Source organism: Serinus canaria, chromosome Z (assembly GCF_022539315.1).
Source record: "Serinus canaria isolate serCan28SL12 chromosome Z, serCan2020, whole genome shotgun sequence".
NCBI lineage: Eukaryota > Metazoa > Chordata > Aves > Passeriformes > Fringillidae > Serinus > Serinus canaria.
The window spans coordinates 1,593,000-1,615,404 of record NC_066343.1 but is presented as its reverse complement, the minus strand read 5'-3'; the positions used below and the strand labels follow the sequence as shown (position 1 = coordinate 1,615,404).

General features: G+C 38.2%; 1 protein-coding gene across 1 annotated transcript in view; it reads right to left on the bottom strand.

The window, feature by feature from the left end:
- Window positions 1–14,394: 14,394 nt before the first annotated feature.
- Window positions 14,395–22,405, bottom strand: part of ADGRV1 (adhesion G protein-coupled receptor V1) — a 273,565-nt gene continuing 265,554 nt past the window's right edge. The window contains exon 91 of the mRNA XM_050986466.1: window positions 14,395–14,818. Coding sequence (XP_050842423.1) covers window positions 14,700–14,818 — 119 coding nt within the window. The 3' untranslated portion in view covers window positions 14,395–14,699. The remainder of the gene's footprint in view (window positions 14,819–22,405) is intronic.

Here is a 22,405-nt window from a genome sequence, read left to right as displayed (position 1 = left end):
TCTGCAGGATGGCAAATGGAAAGACTGAGAGACCAAAACCACCGAAACACTGTGCTATCACCAATCTACTGGTAGAGTAGAAGAAGGACATGGTCTGCAGGAGGAGCTCATGTTCAGCCAAGAGGAGCATTCACCAAGCAGAAGCCAAACTCACTGAGATTCATGTTTCCTTGCTGACAGCAGCAAAAAGCCACAATAGAAGTCACAAGGGCTCATGCTCTGGCTAAGGGCACCACCACCAGATCTTCAGAGATCTTGAAACACAGCCAGTACTTTGGCAAGGAATATTAGAATGCTTAAGGCATTCTTGTGTGACATTTTGTCTTAAATCATGCCAAAAGATATCCATATAGCATTGAATGCTACTGCAAGTCTACAGATCCCTGAGCACTCTGGAAAATCCCTTCAGAATGTACTGGAATGTCACAGTTTGTCTGTGTTCATGTTAATACCAGAGATGTCCACTCACAACGATATCCCTCACAGATTATAAACAGATTATAAGGTTATAATTAAAAATAAAGATAAATAAAATAAAAGATTATAAGCAGATTATAAAGTTATAAGCACTGTTACTGTAAAAGCAGGTGGTGAATACATGATATATTTTACATGGACTGGTTCTGAAAGAAAAAAAATTACAGATTAATTGTTAACTGCTTCACATGTGAATAAATTTTGTTCAAAATCATAACACATGATTTCTGTTGCTGATATGTACCCCACACAGTCACCCTGTTTTCTTTTTGGGATACTCTGTAGCACATATTTAAAACTCTTTTTCTACCCTCTCCCATGAATTCTACTGAAAATTTTTCCCATGGAAAGGCCAAAGGCTTGCCTAAGGAAAGGTTTTCAACTGTTCCTTCTCCCAAAGATCTACAACAGTACAAATTCAAACAAGTTCAGCCCTTGAACAGTACAAATACTGAATGGATATTAACTGAGGCTTTTAGCAGCTCAGGCATGCAAGGCCAGGTCTAACCTAGGAGAATTCCCAAGGTGGACTCACTTCTTTGGGACACAGGCAGCTGGGCTACCTGGGGTAGTGGATTCAGGTGCAGGAGGTTACAGGACTTGCTCCAGATGGAGAGGAAGAATAGCACTCATTTTCCCCTTGAGTTTAGAGGTGTTTGCCTAACAGGTAGTTTGCACAAGCTCATTTGAGCTCCCTAGGTAAAGTGTAATTTTTCCCTCTCCCAAGTGTGTGGTCTGAGAGCTTTATTGACCAGCCTGTATTTGTTAGGCCTCCTGATCAGTCTTCTGCAACTTGGGATGCCATGATGAACCTGTAATGGGAATGGCACCTCTATTCTCATTGCATCAGCTGGTTGCTCTTCTAGTCCACGTGTGAAAAATAGATGGAAACAGGCATTTCTCCAGCACCAAAGGTATGTAAGGTCTAACTAAGGGTTTATAGATTATTTCTAGGTGTTGTGGAATTTTAATAAGATTAAAATAGCTGAGTGAACACTTGCTGATAGGCACTGGAAAGCTTCTCCTCAGCTGGACTCACTGATCCTTGTGGGTCCCTTGCAACTCAGCCTATTCTGTGATTCTGTGACACTTATTCATTCAGGAGTGCAGATTTAGTTTTTATTTTTCATATGCAAATGCTGTGAATCATGTTGATAATCAGAACAGCAAGGGAGTAGTACATAAACAATGCACTGAAACAACTTTTTCCAGAAATATTGTTATAATTCCTGTGGTTTGTATTTTCTTTGTTTTCTTTCCTTGAAGTGTCTAAACAATATAAGCATTCCTGGAAAATATTTATATATTTGTTTTACACACTTCCTCATTTTAAGTGTTTCATTTTTGACTGGGAGCTTCCCAGGGCTGGAATACCAACCTTTGTGTATCACCAGCCAAGGTGCTTACACAAACAGAGCCCAAACACATCTCATCCACAGCATCAGTCTCTTTGCTGCAGTTAATAAGTTTTGATTCTAGTTCACATGTGCCTAAAGCTAAGACTGCCCTATTCATTTCTCCAAAAGGTCATTCTTAGGCATGTGCTCCTCCTCCATGCACTCAGTAGCGTGAGCCCACACCTCAATTTTTGGGCTCAGTTTTGGCCTCTCACCACAAGAGAGATGTGGAGGGGCTGGATCATGTCCCGAGGAGGAAAACAGAGCTGGAGAAGGGTGTGGAGCACAAAGATGAGAAAAAGCTGAGGGAACTGGGGAACTGGGTTTGTTTAGCCTGGAGAATGGCTTAGGGGAGACCATCTTTCATTCTTTCTATAATTACCTGAAAAGAAGGTTTAACCAGGTGACAGTAGGTCTCTGCTCCCAAGCAACAAGAGAGGACTGGAGGAAGTCCTCAGCTTCTGCCAAGGGTCATTTAGATTAAATATTAGGAAAAAGGCTGTTATTGAAAGTGTCAGTCTCTGGAACAGGCTTCCAAGGGGCATGGTGGTAGCACTGTTCCTACAAGTATTTTAAACACTTGTGGCATTTGGGTACATGGGTTAGTAGAGAACTTGGCAGTATTGGGTTAAGAGTTGGATTCAATTATTTTAGAGGTCTTTGACGATCTAAATTATTCTATGAACCTATAGTTTTATGATTTGGAAGTTGCTTTTATTTTTTGGTGTAACACACAAATATCAAGCTCTTACACTATCACAGGGACCACTCTAGGACAGCTAAAAAAAGAGAAGAGCCACATAAGCCATTCCAGGGGACACAGAAGAAACCCCAAGTGTTCAGCCAGTGTTTTGAGGTTCACATAAAAATTCCTTAAAAATCTCAGCCCTTACTAAATCCTTTCCAATCCAACCAGGGCCATTGTTCCATAGAATGTTCCCTGTCCTCTTGTGAGCATCCATAGCTGTAGGAGTTCAGAGCTGGTGATTTTCCACCACGGACTATTACTGAAATGAGGATAAAGCATGGAAGAAGCAATGCCAGAGAGCACCTAATCAAGAGCAAAGAAAAGAGAAGAAAGCTCCAACCCATGTCTGCAACGGCTTCAAAATTATGAGTTTGGGAATATTAATGAAAATATCAGTTATTAATGGATAAAAATATAGGACTTCTTGTTATTCCTAATTTATGTAGAATTGGTGGAATGGTTGAAATTGATTATTACTTTCATCAATTTTCGTTGAAATATTTACAGAAACATTTGAAAAGAACCTTGTCCTTTATAGTCTTGAAAGCAGCAGTCCCATGCATTTAAATATGTTCAAGATTATGACTGATTTATAATTTAATAGGCCTAGACAGCCTATTGAGTTAAAATTTGCAAATTGTTTTAAATTACTTAACCCATCTCTGGCTTCTTGCTTTTTTGTTTTACACAGTGTGGTAGAAAAGAAGTGAAGGTACACACTACAATTATGATTTTTTGATTTATATTGTAGGAGGGTAATAGCCTTCTTGGCAAGACTTTACTTTCTTAGTGGCTTGCAAAACATTATTAGGCAATGACTAAGATTATTATAGCTCTAATTCAACATTATTAAATAGTTGTATTTTAATTGGCAGTTGCTGGTACAGTTTGGGAAACAAGAGATATCTTAATTACTAGAGTAATTGAGATGAATGTCCTGGAAAGCTTAATTGAGGCAGGTGGGAAGTTTTCAATACTTTTGTCTCTGTGTGTGTGTAGTAGATGTTGGATAATTTCCTTCAATGTGGAAATTCATCATGTGGTAATAATAATATTTTAGCTGGAAAAAATAGGTTAAAATAACTTTGATTCACACATTTCAAAAGAACATGGACATAAACACTTAATCATAGATCTGCTAGGGTGCATGACATGTCTTACACAAATTTATCCCGAACATTACTGATACTGCTAAGAATTGGTAACAGGGTCCAAATTCCTGGAAAGACCAGTATGACCTAATTCAGCATCAATTTGGTTGCTTTCATTGGCTTTCCTCAATCAAAACAAGTCAGTCATCCTCACATCCAGCAGACATATGCTCTCAGTGAAATCCTTAAGGAGGAGCACTGGAGCAGAGAAGACTGGGAGAGCAGAGCAGCACCCTGCTGAAATCCTGGAGGAGTCATGCTGTCCTGCCACAGGTTAGGATGAGGGATTGTCAATGTGTCTTGTTCCCCACTATCACTATCACTGTCACTATCACATCCCTCTAGCACTGTGAACTTTTCCAGCGCAGCGGAACTTGTTCAAAGTGAAGAATATGCAGCCAAATGGAAACTGCAACCAAGTGTCGTATGGAGTGCCTTTGTAAGCAGTTAGTTCTGGCTACATGTCATTAGATGTATATGGAAGGCACAGAACAAGATCTTTTGAGTGGTTTGTTTTCCAGATTAGTGATTGAATATTCAAACTCCTTCCCATGACAAAAAGCATTTCCCTTCAGTCAAGGGTGTGCATATATAACGTCTTCCTTCTCATCCAATCACTCAGTCTAAACAAATATTACACTATTACCTCCAAGCATAAATATAACCTCAATCTTTAGATGATGTTAAAGGTGACTGTGTTGGTGTAGGAGGACACTCAGCAGCATCCAGTGTTTACTTCAGTAACAACTTAGTTAGATATAAAAGAATCAAAATGAGGTACAACCACACAAAACCCCCTCAAAATTAACTATGACTTTTCCTTTTCCTTTAAGAAGCATGTTTATTTTTAATCAAGGTCAGGCACTACAGAATATACTGATCATATATCAAGCCAGGGCACTAGAGCAAAAGACTGTTAAGCTGACATTAAAAACGAGGTATATTTCCATCTTATTGACACATAGAAAAGACCTCACATTTTATTCCTTTATAAGCAACAACACAATGAATTTGTTATTACTGGTACTAAAATTGCAATTTACATGACACATTTTAATTACATATTGTAATATAAACCCATGTCTTTGTATTATTAATAATTTACATTTCAATTTTTATTGGCAACACCAATAGTCTGAAAATCTTTCCTGAAAAAGGTGAAAGCTTAAAAAAAATACTGTCTGTGGAAAATTGTCCACACACTGATTGTTCAGCACATATCATAGGGTCCACATACCTCCTTCATAGCCAAAGCTCCCATCAGCTCAATGAAAAGCAGGTGAACACTAAAAATTACATGTCCTGTGGAAAATCAAAGAAAGAAAACCAAAGTGAAGCAGGGAACCACATGGTCACGGACTATCTGCCCCAAACTGGAAAGTCTGAAACACAACCAGCATCAAGGATTTCTCCAGACCTCATGTGCACCTGGAAATCACTTAAAGATCAATTCAGGAAAAAAAAATCAATCCCACAAGCCTGAAACAACCTTAACAGAGCTATTTTTACAGCCTCAGAGATAAACTGACTAAGCAGACATGGGTATATCAGCAGACATCATCTGCTGGTTAAAGCATCGTTTTAGTCAAAGATTGTGAAGGTAGCTTCACATTCATACTCTTCAGGTGGTGCTTACAAGGAAGACAAGACAGGTTTTGCTGGTCTTGGGCTGTGAGCTGTGCTGCTGTGGGCACAGGTGCTCCACGTTGTGCAATTTACTCAGAGCCCCAGGTGTCTTTGTCATGGGCTGAAGCTAAGACCTGAAAAGATCCTCAGACCCGTATAAGGTAGCTTGCTATCCCTTCATTGTGTGCTGGTGCATAAGAGCCCTTACCAGGAGCTTCCTGTGTCCCCTCTCTCAATTTATGCTGACCCAGATTCCAAAGCTCCTGACATACTGCTCGTATGCAGGCCCTGGGGCTGCAGACAATCCTCAGATTTTCTTATGGAACATAGCTGGAGCTTGCATGATCCATAAGACTGCATACACTGAAGCTGTAAAGCAGGATTTGATCAGGTGTAACTAGTTCTTCAAGCTCTCCAGCCTCACGACACCTGAAGTGTGGGCAAGTGCAACGTTTTAAACTCTGTGCTACCCAGTCCTGCAAAACGTATGGGAGCAATAGTCCTCTGGAAGAGGATCATATCTACAGCATGATGATAGAGCTAAAATAAGCATGCATGAGGGCTGTCAGAGAGAGAAGTTCCAAGCTGTCACCTGAGCATTGCCCAAAGCTGTCACTGTGGCCACGTGAATAGGGGAAAGCAAGAATCTGAGCAAAGGAAGCTGCAGAAACAAAACCAATTTTGTCTCTGCTGTACACAGATACCTCCTGGGGGGGACTGGTGCTGTGTGCATATCTAGTGTATGTGGGGTGTGGATGGTGAACCTCGTGATATTAAAGACCTAGTCAGAAGGAAGAGCAATGTTTTCAGGTACACTCTGCTTTCTGTAGGGAAAAGCCAAGAGCCAGGCAAGAGCTATGTGCACTGATGCTGGAACACTGCATAGCATGGCAGGGGGCCAAGGGGAGCCTAAAGCTCTTGTGGTACAACTCAAGGGCTGCAGACACCTCTGCTTAAGGCTCCTTCTGAGCCCTGGCATCTTCCACTCTCCTCTGTGGGAGGGACAGATGCCAAGTGTCATATCCCATGAGAGCCACTTTTGACAAGAGTATATAATAACAAGAAAAGAGGGAATGTCTTTGACATGAAGAAATGTAGATTGAGATACTAGGAAGAAATTCTTCCCTGGGGGGGTGGAAAGGCACTGGCACAAATTGCTTAGAGAACCTATGGCTGCCCCTTCCCTGGAAGTGTCCAAGGACAGGTTGGATGGGACTTTGAAAAACTTGGTCTAGTGGGAGGTCTCCCTCCCTGCCCATGGCAGGGACATCGAAATGAGATGATTTTAAGGTCCTTTCCAACCCAAACTGTCCTGCTCTTCTGGGTTTTTGTGTTTGGAAGCAGGTGTATGCCAATGCACAGGATGGTAGGCAGATGGATGGACACGCTTTCCTATCAATTTAAACACATAGTCACAATGGAGTACAGTCTTTCTAAAACTGACAATCATATCCTGTCACATTTTCTGGGATTGTACAGATCCCAGTTCCACTCTGAATTGGGGAACAGTTGTCTCCCAGGTCACTATGGGAAGCCTGGAGACAGTTTTTCCACCTGCAAGCCAAAAACAACATTTATATTCACAACATAACTCAGTTAAGAGCAGAGTTTATGCCTGTAAATACTAAGTATGAATTCCTATCAGTAAAATCAGATGTTTAGAACTATTGTCTGAGAAGCTGCTAGATCAGGATCTGACCTTAAGAAGCAGTAGAGCAGTCACTGCTGACTGTATCCTGCCAGAACAAATGAAAACAGTCACCGCAGGCATAATCTTACAGCTGTTAATAGTCAAGCTAAGACAATGACTCCCACTGTCACGAATTTGTTTTCCATGTATCCAGTTTTGGCCTAGAATGGATCTTAATAGGAAGGCATGCTTCTTCATTTTTTTCACACTTAATGGGATTAAATATCCCCCATCCTTTCCTGCTTTCTATATTCTTTCTATAGAAAAGTAGATATGCATTTCAAATCTCACCTCCAAAATCCAAGAAGCATTACTTCTTTAGAGGCTTATTTATTTACTTAATTCATAAAATACTGAGCTTCTCACAGTAGAGAAGCTGTCTCTGTCTGGTACAAGGAAATAATTATGCTTTTATTTCCCTTTCCCTCAGGAAAACCAGAAATTATGGACTTAATTTTGAGCAAAACATGTATTGCCACCACTAATATAAAAGTCATAAGACAAATATAATACTTGTATAAGACAAAAATGGAAAAAAAGACTTCAATTAGTTTCCATGTAAGATTTTTCCTTTTAGTAGGGTAGAGCTCAGATTAAAATAAATAGCAGTTAAATTAGAGGTAATGAATTCTTACCACTTGTGGTTTGGAGGCACCATGAATCTTGTGATCTAAGTGTTAACTTACTTGATAGGATATGTAAAACACTACTTTTTGTCATCCAGTGCTTTTTCAAAAAAAAATTAATTGTAACAATAGTTTTGAGGGTATAAATATATATAGAAAATGAACATTCTCTTTTTTTGCTAATTCACACAGTTTCATATTTTTAAATCATGCTAGCTTCAATCTTATGAGGAGAAAGCCTTAACTTCTGTTTCCTCTGAATAAAACATGAATATTCAAGGCTCTTTTTCTGGGTTAGAAGAGCAAGTTTTTCCATTTACTATCTTCCTTTAAAGCATGCTGCTTTCGAAAACAAGGTCTGTGTCCCCAGGGTCAGATGGCATAATTGTGTATACTGGCTCTGAGGATTTAGCTGTCCATCTCCTGAAGCTACGTGGGATTCTTTTACATGCTCCAAGGATTATCTTTAATATTAATCACCCAGTGTTTGTTATGGACCATTCCATTAGAAGTCAAAAGGCTTGTTAGTAACAGCCTGACATTTGCCTGGCTCATTCTTGCTGTGCACCCTGCGTGATTTTTAAGGTAGGCAGGCTGCTTCCTTGCTGGCAACACAGCAGGGGTCCACATGACTGTCATAGGTCAGACTTTATCTTAATCCTTAGTACACTAAAAACCAGGATGTGAGGTATTTTAATCCTAATGCTTAGTCCTTTAAGAATCAGGATTAGAGGTCTTTCAATGTGCAACAGTGGTCTTCTACCAGCAATGAATTTAAGGAGTAATACACTCTTAACTCTAAAAAGCCCCTTAGCCTGCAAAGTAAAATCATTCCTATTAAGTCTGGCTCTCAAGATGCAAGAACAATCCTCATAGAAAGATCACAGCACCTGCCTTAAGTACTCTGGGTTGTTTCACACTGCTGCTTCAGAAGGCAGAGCATCACATTGTAGGAACAGTAATTATAGGAACAGTAAGAAGTGAGTGGGCGATTAAAAACAAAAGAAAAGGAAGACAAAGAAGCACTCAGAAGTTTATCCTCTTTGCTTATGTTCCTCAGCTGCAATCATTATGACTCCACAACTGACCATGTATGTTTCAAAACTTGCAGGAAGTCTCAGTTAAAATGGGATTTGTTAAACAACAGACAATAGCTGGACACAGGATCCACATGGGTGAAGTCACATCAACCAGTGAACTGGTTTTGCCACCTGAATAGCCAAAATAAGCACTTGTTCAACCATGAAGATGCTCTCAAGTGTGCTCTGCTGGAGGAGTCTGACATGACTTCTTAGGACCTTAACCAAGAAATACAAAACAGGTAAATAAACCAACAGGTACAAAACATGGTAATTGCAGAACAATAAAAAATTGGAAGGAAACCTGTTACTTAGAAGACAGAAACACAGAAGATTCTTAATTGGAATTATATCCTTACAATGACCTGGAAGGAATAAGTGAATAACGAGTTTCTTTGGGAAGTAATGTGGGCATGCAGGAGCTCAGGGAGGAGGGTCACTTTTTCAGCAGAAGAAAGCTAGTTGTTGGGGTATTTTTAGATTTCTGCTAAAAGGAGCAAAAAGTATCTGTCATGTGGAGAATAGACTCAAACACACAAAGTGCTTATTTAGGCTCTGAAACAGTAGAAGGCAAGTCCTGTTTGAGTAGCTAGTGCAGATGCTACTTGTGTGCCCCAGCAGAGGAAGGCAGTTAGTGGTGTCATCCTCTTGTACATACACAAGGAGCAACAACTCACTATCTCCCTTTGTCAGGATTCATCAACAATTTGGAGTGAGGTCAGTGTCTGGCCATTCTTTTCCTCTTGCCCTGTCCTGATCTCCAGGACATGCTGTTCTCTCAAACCAAAAAGAATTATGTTCCTGCGTGCACATCAAGCTGGAATTCATTCATCCATCTGGTCCTTGCCAGATGGTAAATCTTTGTTCCTCTGCTTCCCTATCATGTGGAGCAGACAGAACCAAGGCACAAACAGGCTGTAGGTTGTGCAGTACATCCATCACATTGCTTGTGGACTATGTGAGGCTAAGAGCAAACGGAGATTTGGGGCATCCCCTTACTTTGCTCCCCTTTTAGCAACTCTCTATCCCATACCTGACTCTTTTGAGTTAGCTAACTAGGAAATTACAAGCTTAACTTTGGTTCAGGAACTGCAAAGCAGAAGCCAAGAAGTTTCCAGAGAAACCACATATATGTTTCATAACCACAACGTTTTATCTCCCAGACTGAAACAGAATTAACTCTTATTATACGTCTATCCATTTATATCAATGTCTATGTCTATATCTATGTCTATCTATATCTAATCTATATCTATATCTATATCTATATCTATCTATATCATCTATATCTATATCTAATATATCTATATCTATATCTATCTATGTCTATGTCTATGTCTATATCTATATCTATATCTATATCTATATCTATATCTATATCTATATCTATCTCTAGCTATATCTAGCTACAGCTATATCTATCTACCTATATAAATACCTGTATCTACATCTGTATCTATCTATCTATCTACCTTATTGTATCCTATAATTATTTTTTGTCTGTCTGCACATGGTGGCATGTACTTTTTCATGAAGAGTGAAGGCACACTGAAGATGAAAGCTTTTAGAAGTTAGAGTTTCACTGGATAAAATCACTGCTTGCTCAGATCATTGGTGCTATAGCACAGGCATGAACACAGTGTTCAAAGCCTACTGGCTGAGTTGGGGAAAAACAAGTCCAGTCAAAACCCTTCTGCTTTTACCTCAGACATTGTTATGAGACATAGGAATATGTATGTTCCTCCAAATCTGTTCTTCTTGTAAAAATGCTGTATCATGAACACAACTTTGACTTGATTAAAACCAACCAAGCATTCTTAGGGTTTTTGGCCTAACTTTTAGACTGGTTTACACAAACTATTTTCTCAGTTTAAGTGTATTATTAGTCTCAGGTATTAGATCAATAATGATTTAGCATTACATTGCCATTATTTCCACTTATTTATTGTGTACCAGAATGTTACACTATAATTTTTGCAATGTATTTATTGTAGAGTAGATAATTCTGAATCATAGCATTATAAGTGGAAATTCTTCTTGAATGTTTTCCTGTGAAAATTAACAGAATAACATATTAAACAAATAAGCCCAAACTTGCATATGCTACTTTCACACATGTTACTGTCAGTAGAAGTAACACAGGAGCAAATTTTCCTGCCAGCAAACTTGAAATACATTCTGATTTCTTAGTGATTTCTTACACTAGTTCTGGTAAAACAAAATCTACAATAGTAGCCCAAGAGCCAGAGCATAAACCAAGCTATAGTGAAATGCATCTGACAGCAGGATATGCCTGAATTTAAGCAATTTTCTAGTCTAACCATGATCCTGACATGATCAATCAATTTAACATAATTTTATGCTGAGTGCATAAGCATTTTATTGCTGTAAATCTCCCAACATAATCTAATCCTTTGCAGATCAAAGCTCTCACTGTAGAGTCCTCAGCAGGGTGACTTTAGTGTAGAATGTTGGAGAGTTATTATTTGCATGGTAAAGACAGAAAATGAATATATTGGGGCTCTCGGCTGGGTTCTAAAAAATTAGTAATCTGAATAGTTCTGTTCAAGTCACTGACATGGAGCTTTATTTTTGCTATACAGCAAGGAAGGAGAAACCAGAGGCTTTCTCTAAAACATCACCTAAAAGATGTCTGTTAAACTTAGTATTTTTCACCAGTTATGCATTTGAATGTGAAATATATTCAGGCATCTTTCAAAAGAGGTGAATTATATTAGCATGTGAGCAGTAGCAAACTCTTGAAACACATTCTTTCATCATCTGATCTACATATATATGTAAGTAGTTTTAAGTGAAATTTGTCTTAAAAAGGGATCTCCTTCACACGGTGAACTGTAAAATGTTATATATTAAGTATTATTATATAATATTAAATTATAGCAGTATAATATATGAGAGATATAATAAATTATAAACAATTATATAACATTATAGTATGGCATAGAGCATAATATCTTATGTTATTAAACATTATTTGAAATATGTTATAGATACATTCAATTAAATATTGTATTAATTTTTTTATTTAATATTATATAAATATAGTAAATATTAACTAATTAGTATTATTATTAAATATAGTAAATATTAACTACAGCTCCTTCTACACTTCAAAGCATGTCAAATGGCTTCCTGGGGAGAAATTATCTTTTTTTATAAGAAAACAGAAGAGACAGCAAGTGTTTTTCCCTACAGAGGGACAAGGCTTGTATGAGTCAGTCAGCATGGCAGGCTGTGTGGCAATGCTTGGTTTGAAAGATACCTAGATGCAGATTATTTCACCTCATAGAAACAAAGAAATGTTTACACTCTCAATTAAATTTCAAATAATTTCTTGAGATCAAGGAGCTGCAGGAGGTGTTCAGTCTGGTTGGGTTGAGTTATGCCAAGTGTAAAGGTACTGGTCCTGCCCAGGTGTGGCTGCTGGGTACACCTGACTCAGAGCAAACAGCTGCCCTCCTCCTGGCTCTATCTCTGCCTGTCCAAGTAACAGCAAAAAGGGGCTGAGAGAGACTCGTTTTATTAAACCACTGAATCTCCTACAGACAGAACATTTTATGCTAAAACAGGATCGGTTTTAGAACAATTACAAAATTCATCTCATGACCTGAAACCATGTGAGTACCGCCTAGAGATGTAATGTACAGAAAATGCTGGCAGCAGATGCCATCCTGATCTGCTCTGAAAATGCTGATGCATTTACAGGAAATCCCTAAGCAGGCCAGTTGTGCAACAAGTTGAAGTGACATAAAGTATTAACATTTATGGTGATGAGTCAAATCAAACAAACATCCTCTTTATAAGCTTTCTCACGGCATGTAGCAGCATGTACTTCGAGTAATGAAACATCTGCTACAGTCCTGACTTGCTCACAACTGAGCAAGTGTTGCAATAGTTCTGTGGGGCCAGGTTTCACATTAAGCCTCTAGTGAGTAGATGAGAAGGATCAGCCCTCACAAAGTTTACTTCATCTCAGTTTATTCAGGAAGAATGAGCCAGGTTACTTGTGAGGAAAACAAAAAAAGTGCCATATTGCAAAATATCCACAACTGATGTTAACTCCAGACTCACGTACCTCAATGATACTTGCATTTCACTCAAGTGCTCAGAAAGTCCCTTTTCATCAGGTGTACTTTGGGAAAAAAAGTGAATTAAAAAATTGCTTTGTTGGCTCACTTTTTCATAAATTTTCCCACTTTATACGTCTGTATGCATCTATGTATGTCTTGTGATGTACTGCACTCAAAAACAGCTTCTGCTCAGGGTCTTCCTGACCACCCTGTGCATAGCTCATCCTGTGAAAGGCTCATCTACTGTCCCCTGCTCCCACCTTCTAACTCACATTAACTTTTGACATTTACCAAAAAGACTTTGCTTTGTTTCCTTTATACCATGACCAGTATAAAGAGACAACAAAATTCCTGTGAGTCAGAAATTTTAGACTCAATACAGCAGATCATATGCTAGTTATATACAGATATATTCTTACTTCCCAATTAAAACACATACTTAAAAATAACTTGTTTAATAGCTGTCCTGACTAAAAATATTTTCCTATGTCTGTCAAGGCTTTTGCAGCATTACAGCTGAAAGTTGGTGTCTGTCTTGGATACAGGTGATGACTATAAGCTGTGCAGTCATATTAGCTGTTATAGAACTGTGATACAGAAGTGGGATTTATTTGCTTTGTCGGTTTTGGCTTTTTTTAAGCTCAACAGCTAATTTGATACAGCAAAATTTTCATCTCATTCTAAAAGAATTAATGGAAAGATTTCTATAAGAAATATTTTCTTTTAAAGGGAAAGGTGTCTGCTCAGCCCTTACCCAGTGTGAAGCCTTTTGCAAATTCCTGAGGAACGTATAAAAGACTTACATTCTCATTTACTGTACATCTATACTACACTGAGAAACGTTCAGAGGAAAATTCCCTTGGTCTCCTGCTTTAATGTGTTTTTCTTCCAGACTGTCTGTGCACAAACAGAGTTAATGATTCCTACAAGATCAGCCTGCCTACCCTCTCAGTTCTGAAATACTTCCTCTGTTCTTTTTTTCTTCCAAGGGGGGAACTTTTCTTGCTCATTTATGGCCTCAGATTACTGATCTAACTCTGTAATGCAATACTTGAACCCTTCAATCAGAACAGGACTATCTACATGGAGATCAACAGAAAATTCAGCTTTTTAGAATTCCTCCTATTTTTGCCTGTGAAGAGTGAGAGAGCTTAATATTTTGAAACCAGCAAGGTAAAGAAGTTAAAAGGACACAGCTGCCAATGGTTTCACTCTTGCTCCTCATCTCCCCTTCCCTCTATGTGTTTCAGATCATCGTATATTTATCATGCCACAATTTAAATTTCTAGCTTTTGGGTCAAGGCTTGTGTCTTTATTTGAATTTGTTCACAGATTTGGGTACTCACAAAAAGAGTGAGATGAGTACAGCTTAGGAAATTTAGAAAAACTGTGCCACTAGAATGCTTTTCTATTTAACAGGGTGTCTGCATCACCTTTTATCTTCATAAACAGTAAGGAGAAATAACAGACTGGTTTGTATCAAACAGACTCTATTGCTTTATTAATCAGTGTTAACGTACAGGTTAATTTAAAAAAAGCTACAGTTTATGAAATGTATCGTCTACTTACAAGATACAAATCTAGGCCAATTGCCATGGTATCTATTGATGCTCACCCACTATAAAAAATTTACAGGTTTTTTTCTGATATACAAAACCTCAAGCAAATATTCCATGTTAAACATTCAGTAAAGACAACAGCATTCTACTACAGTTTCATATAGTGTTTTAGTGCAAAAGGAAGTACAAATATAAAAATACTGAGGCTTGAATAAAAAACCACAACAACAGCAAAAACCCAAGCAAGCTGTGGAGTTAGAGGTGAGTGTCAGCTATGGGTATTCTTCTAAGCTCTACAATCTGGGAGTTAGCCATGCTGCCACCATCCTGGCTGCCATGACAAGACTCGTTATCACTGACACTGAGACCTGCACCTGAAATAGAGAAAAAAAAAACAAAAATAAGAATCAGTGAGAATGCAAGTTCGACACAGAAATGGGGATACCCTGACCCACTCTTTATTCTGATTATTGAAATGTTTCCCTACCCTGCAACCACGTGGCAAGTTTCCTCATACTAGTCTACCATTCTGAATTAATGGATTATAATGTTAGCTGACATAGCTGTGTACCATCCAGATATGCTTTTTCATAATTCCACTGTCATTTGCTTTATTTGTCCCAGTAAGTGGCACAAGAGATATTTAGAGGTTGTCTTGAAAGCAGAAAAGCATAAATCAAGGCCTAGCTTGGACTGGGTTAATGATCTGACTGTTAGCATCTGGTGTTTCCAAGGACTTCCTCATAAATAATTGATTTTTAATCATACAATTTCCAAGTTAAATAATAATTCCAGCTTCCTTAATAGGACAGGAATTCCAACATCAGAAAAAATACTGACCAAATATTCTTTAAACCCACATTTGACACTAACTGTTGCATTAAGTTTTACTTCTGCCAGAAGACAATACTAGAATTTGGTTCCAAAACATGATTAGAAGAGACCTAGGTAGGCTACCTTCTCCATTCTTTTGTCATAGGACTTCTGCTGGCTTTCTGCTTCCTATTTGTTTGATAGGGATTTCATTTGAGCTTTTATTGTGGGGGTGGCTTGGGTTGATTAGTGTGAAGATTCATAATCCTACACTAGTTTTTATGAAATTTTTCTAGACCATTTTGTAGCAAGAGATCTGTTGAAACTATAAACTTCAGTGCTTTTTCAGCTCTTCTCCTCGAGCTATAGAACAAATTCTACACAACACAAGTTTTGAGGGCTTAGGGTGTCTAGGCTTTAAATTTGATGAGAACTGTGTATCAGTATAATGAGGCATGAGTATATCAATACAAATCACTTTCAGATATGATCCTGCAGCAATGTCATTTACAAATTATGGGGGAAGTAATTTGTTTTGGGCAGAAGCAGATCTGTAACTACACACAGTTCAAGGCAGTTACAAAAGAATGACATCTGGCTCAAAAAAGCCCTGAGTAGGGCATGCTGGGAGAGGCAGTGATTTGCATTTCATATTGAAAAATATTTTCCAGAGTTTCTATCAGGCATACATCTCTTATTTCTGTCTCAGCTGACATTCCAGTTTTTTGGTTTGTTCAACAAAAAAAAAGTGTAGTTTAATTTTTTTTAGTTTCTTCACCTTTTTGTATGCTCTCTGTTGTTGCACTTTGACAAAGTTTTCTCCTAGCACCCTTCCACCTGCCTCGCCTCAAGCATAAAAGAAGTACTGTAAAGCTGGCTGCAGTGAGATGCTGCTTTGCTGTGGGAAATCAGGCTTCAATCTTTAATACAGAGGTTGGTCCAGAGAACCCACATATAAGGTCCTGTAGGACTAGCCAAGTTTTCCCACAGAGGTCTGGACAAAGTCCTGGTAGGGGCCAAACTTGGATCCATGCCCTATGTTCCAGGGGAAAAGTGGGTAAGCTGCACCATGGCCCTTCTTACACCTGGTTTTGGTGTTTGGATCACGGAGGGAACATGTGTTCACTGACACTACTGAGTCCTTAGGTCTGCATGACCCAAGCTCTTGAGAAAACAACAAATACTGCCAGAGTATGACAGGAGTAAAAATCCACCAAGTTACAGAGATACAATAACAAAGTCAAGATTAGGATCTGAATTATTAAAATACTTGTTTATAAATGTATTGAAGTTGATTTGTATGCACATTCAACCTTTTAATTGAGCTACATCCTAATATCCAAAAGGTGCTTGAAGGTCCTGGGAAAAACGGCAATTGTTTAAACAAGTTATTATGATTGTTTGATATTTGATTATTTTAGAAAGGAAACCTGACTGTAATAGGGAAGATGAATCAGACGCTGTATTTACCACATTGGGAAGTACGATCAAGTAAAAACCATGAAGTACATAAAATACTTCAAATAAAGAAAGAACACAATCCTTCTTATATAGCATAATAACAGTCAAATTCATTCAAGACATTTAATCAATCTGAAAAGAGAATGAATGTTAAAAACTGACACTCCCATCCCCCACCCCCGCACTACTTAAAATCATTTGACATCACACATATGATCACCCTGGGTTCAGATTTTAAGATGAACACTGAGTGTTGGTATTAGAAAGATATTTGTATTACCAGTAGCTATACTGGTAACATGGCAACCTAGCAAAGAGTTTCTTTAAGAATCTTTTGCTGGGCACTAAAAAGATCAGGTATTGGTCTAATGTTATTATATTATGTATATTCTTAAATTTTATATATGTGCAAGTTTTGTCCATGCTTTGTGCAAAGTCAGAGAAGATCTGTTTTGTTACATAGGTTCTTATCAAGAACTTGGTAAATCAGAGACTGAAACTGGGTACTTTAGGTTTATAAGGGCCTTGCTCTGCTGATGCTGCAAAGACAAACTGTGTTAGAGTTGATCCTTTTTAGGAATAGGAGCTGAAATGTAACCAGGATACCAGCTTACCAAACAGTCGGCAGGCTGAAAAGGGTATGACTGTTTACACAATTGAGTTTCACAGAGTTCATTGGTCCATTGTGTTCTCAGATTAGAGTGGAATTTGAACTCAATCAGATCCCAAAAATCATGCACTCTTCTAGAGATCCTAGAGTTGGATGGTAGGTATGCAGCAGGGAGTATTTTTTTCCCCATTTTGTGAAGAAAAATAAGCAAGAAAATGAAGCCTTTCTTTCTTTTCTTTTCTTTGTGTATGCAAGGACTAGCTGTAAACTGAAAAGTCTCAGCTCAGACTTCAAACCCAGAGAGGTTCCTCCACTGACATCTGCTGGTGGAGGGCTACACCAGTGCATCCTTATGTGCCCTGAAACACCAGCTGTTATCATCTGCTTGCTTAGAGACAACTAAAACTTTCACTAAAACATTTTAAGGGAGAGAGCTTGCATTGTAAGTACTGTGCTCACATCACTAGGAAAATATTTTATCTCCCAAGCACTTACATCTTGCTTCATCACTCATGATTTTATTATATGTGTGGGATGTATATGAATAAGCTACATAAACCAAATTTAATTCTTCTTTCAGGGTTTTAACTTCACAGAAATGACACCAACATTTGTTCTATAAATAAAATTCAGATTGAACTAAAAATGCTTGCTGGGAATTGCACAGTCACATTCAATAGCCATCAGGTAATATATGTGTGAAAACCACAGATGAGAAACTGAATATATATGCAAACTATCTATCTTTGCTCCTTTCTTTTTTTCTTTGAAGTGAGCCCTTCAAAACAGAGATTATGCAGATTGATAAGGCAGGAACTTTGCCGCCTACAATCTGCATGCCCTGTTATTGAGAGTCTCCAGGATGCTGCACTGAACACCTTTCAGAATTGAAATTTCAAATGTTTCCTCAGGTTCAGGATGGCTGCATGAGATGCTTTATTCTTAAACCAGGCACCTTCAGTGGAGCCACCAAGGTTTATAAAATGCTGATTTTGGAACCCTAGATGTATTAGATTGAAAATCATGAACCATTTTATATAACATTGTTATTGTAAAAGCTGCATTTGTGTGGGGTTTTTAACTTAGTAGATTTTTCCATGTCTTTTCCATATCAGTGAATCATTAGAATATTTGCATCATATTAAAGAAATACTGGAGTATTTCTATAATAATTACCACAATTGTCTCTATTAAGATTAAAAAAACACTGAGGTATGAATGTAGCAGTATTCTGCTTCATATGTATCTGGATACTACCATGGTGGGTCACCTGTCACCTCTGGAGAAGTCTGGGCCTCCCTCAAAGGCTTTGCTGTGTTTTGGTTTCACATTTCATCCAAAGGAATAAATCGTTTTGGTTTTGTGCATCACAGAAAGGGAGAGGACAAGAGTATTTGTAAGATATAGATGGAAGTTCAGAAATCAGTAAAGCCATCATGCATTTATTCACGCTTTTATGCTTCTCTACCAGAGTACAAGTCCTCAGAGAATTCTGGTATATTGGGCTTAATCCTCAATTACAATAACATATGACTATGTCGCAATCTGGAAGGCAAAGGTCTTACTAAATTGATTATCAATATAAACCTTGCACAAGAAATCAGAGGGAAAATGAGATCAATTCCAAAATTGCAGACTTTTGAAGTTATAAGTGAAATCAACAAAAATTAATTCACAAATAACTTTCTCAATAGAAGGTGTTTGAATCACTATGAGAGCCATAAATGAAATACACAATAAAACAAATAAATACAAATTAATAAACTTTAAAAAAAAGCTTTTAGAACTTGTCAACGAGCAGGACATATCCCTAAATTATTTTTGCTACCATAATTGTTTTATTATTTCCTTCACATAAGCCACCTTGGAGTTGGCCTGTCTTCCAAAAGACCTCCAAAAAAAAAGAAATGGCATGATGTAGTGAGCAGAGTGAATCCCAGCTGTGTATTTCTGTATGGACATGAGCATATTTGATGGAAAGAAGGAATTACTTTGTAAGGCATCCAAATAAAATGCCTGTATGATGTAAGAAGCCCACTTGATTTCTCACACAAAACAGAAAAACTCTATCACCCTGTGATGCTTGTACAAAGTTAGCATAACAGGTGGCTAAGAAACAGCACACTGCTATCCACCTGATTTGCTAGAACTGCAGTTGTATGCCTCCATCTGACCCAGCCTGTATTTCAGGTTAATCTGTAATTAGGCCCAGCATTAACGACTGTGGAACCAAGGGCTAAGTGCACAGTGCTGTTAGACATTCCTTTAGCAACAAGGCTGAGTGTGCCAACACAACTATTTATGGGGCTGCACTGCACACTGCAAATTACTAAACACTGACAAGTTAAAAACAAAGTTTTTCTGTGGAGGATTGGTTGATTTTTTTTTTTTTAACCTGTCTTCATTTCTACAGCTGAGAGTGGCAGAAAGGCAGAAATGAAATTTTAGCTTTGCTATGATTATACTCATTCCCAAGGATCCGGCTGCCAGGTTAAACCTTGTGGCCACAATATTATTTCCTGTGAGCATAAGTTAAAGTCACCTTCAGATAGCTCAGAACAACATGAGCAGAAAGAAAGATGAAGCACAATGGGGCATAAAAACATTTTTACATATTCATCAGCCCTCAGAGTGGGAGCTAACATTTTAGCATCACTATAGGTAAGTTTTAGTATAGATTGACAGTTTTAGGTAACACAGATAATGGAAGGTTCTGTTTCAGTTTATCAAAGGTAAAGTTCAAACAATAGTATTTTTAATCTTCTTCCACAAGCAACACCTCCCAGTTTAGCAGTGATAAAACTAGCTAATGTGATGGGGAAAGCACTTTCTCCATGCTCTTCCAGAATGAGGAATTCTCAGCCTTCTGAAAAACAGTCTATTCTAAAAGGGTTTGAGAAGCTTCTCACACAGCAAATAAGGCAAGAGCAGTTCAGCAAAAATGCATTTTAGCTGCCTTTAGACTTTTGCCTATTTAGAGAAGAGGTCCTTGTCTTCCAATTGCCAATGACCACTTCCTTGGAGCAAGGACTGGTGCTCAAAGGGCCTCAGACTAATTCATGTAGAGTGGGAGAGAGAAGGGCGAGAAAAGAAGAAAGAGAAATCTAACTTGACTTCTTTTGTTTCATGTGAGCACAAGCAATGACACGAGAGAAAGAAATGTGGTGCTGAGAGACAAGGAGATGAGCTCATTTCAGTGCCTGCTAGTTTAACTATTATCATAAAACTCCTGTTAGACCACAGCACAGTGAATACTTTAGCAGCATAGGTCCATATTGCCAAACAAAGAAAAAAAATACAGCTTTCCACCACGTCATTTCTCTTTTTATTACTTCCATGTGATTCCCTGCCTCTCTCTCTTTGGCCATGCACTTAACTGAACTGGATAACAAGTCAGGATGAAGATAATAAAAAAGATTTTTAGTTACAGAAAAGCTTGTTGGTTTTGTGTTTGTTTTTAGTGGGTTTTTTTGTTTTTCTTTTTTGTTTGTTTGTTTGTTAGTTTTTTAAGAAAAAATATATGTTGAGCTAGAGGTTGTGTCTGAGACCATAGCTGATTTAGTGGTCAAAGACGCTCTACCCTTCCACACCACCTCTTCAGGTCATCTTGTTCAAATTTGAGGCTGAAACCAGATGGGACTACTTGTTTGGTTTAGAAATCATGGGGGTTTTTACTATTGTAACAGTTATTGATCATTTACACCATGTGAGCACTACTTGAATCAGTAATGTAAACAAAATATTTTTCTCCAGCAATGGCCTGAAGTCACTATCTCAAATCACATTAATATGAAATGCTCATAAAAAATTATGATAAAATTTTAATAAATAAGACAATAACAGAATCTAGGCAAGAAACTCAAAAGTTGATTTCAGACCTACTTTCTCAAAGAAGTTAACTATTGATGGAGCTTGAAGACTTAGGAAAAAGTAACTAAGTCCTGAATATGTGTTGAATTGTATTATATTTCAGCTATGGCTGTTGCCTTGATTGTTCTTCATTACTTAAGACTCAGTCTTCTACAGTTTACTGATGCCAACTGATTTACTTAGGTAGTAAACATATTATATAAAAAAGATATATTTATATTGTATAAAACAGATTTTCACAAAACATAGAATAGTTTGGGTTGGAACGGACCCTAAAGACCATCAATTTCCAACCCCCTGCCATGGGCAGGAATACCTTCCACTAGATCAGGTTAGTCCTAGTCCTATTAAATCTGGCCTTGAACACTTCCAGGGATGGAGTTCAGTTTCTCTGGGTAACCTGTGCCAGAGCCTCCCCACCCTCAGAGGGAAGAATTTCTTCCTGATAATGATCTAATCTTAACATGCCCTCTTTCAGTTCAAAGCCATTCCCCCTTGTTCTGTCCCTTTTGCCCTTGTCAAAAGTCCCCCTCCAGCTCTCTTGTGGCCCCTTTAGGTATTGGAAGGGACTCAAAGCTCTCCTGAGTGCCTTTCCTTCTCCAGGCTGACAACCCCAATTCTCTCAACCTTTCCTCATAGCAGATGCTCTCCAGCCCTCTGAGCACCTTCACGACCTCCTCTGGAATCAGTCCATGTCCTTCACATGTTAAGGGCCCCATAATTAGAGGCATTTCCAGCAATGTAAATCACCTTAGGATATATAGTGTTATGAACTTACTGAATAAAAACACCTGTTTATTATCAGCATTACCAGTCTCCCACCCAGTTTGACTTTTCTTGATTTATTGAAGGGAGCAAGCTTCTAAAATCAGGTGTGCAGGATCACACAATCTGCTACTCCCACAATATCTTGCTGTTGTCTCTTGCAAAGCTCAGAGGTATCCCTAAAGATCACTTAGGTGACCTCCTGCTACCAAGCAAGTCCACTCGTACTTTACCTCAGTGGGCTTTGGTTAGTGTATACCACATTTATCAGGTAGGGAGATTCCTTTGCCTCTTTGGTTGTCCTATCAGACATTCCTATGATAACTGATCTTTAAGATTTTCATTGGAAATCAGATTATATTAAGAGACCTCATTAACTGTATCTCGTGGAATGGTGGCACCATTGGGATGAACAACATAGCAATACAGAAAACTTTGAAGG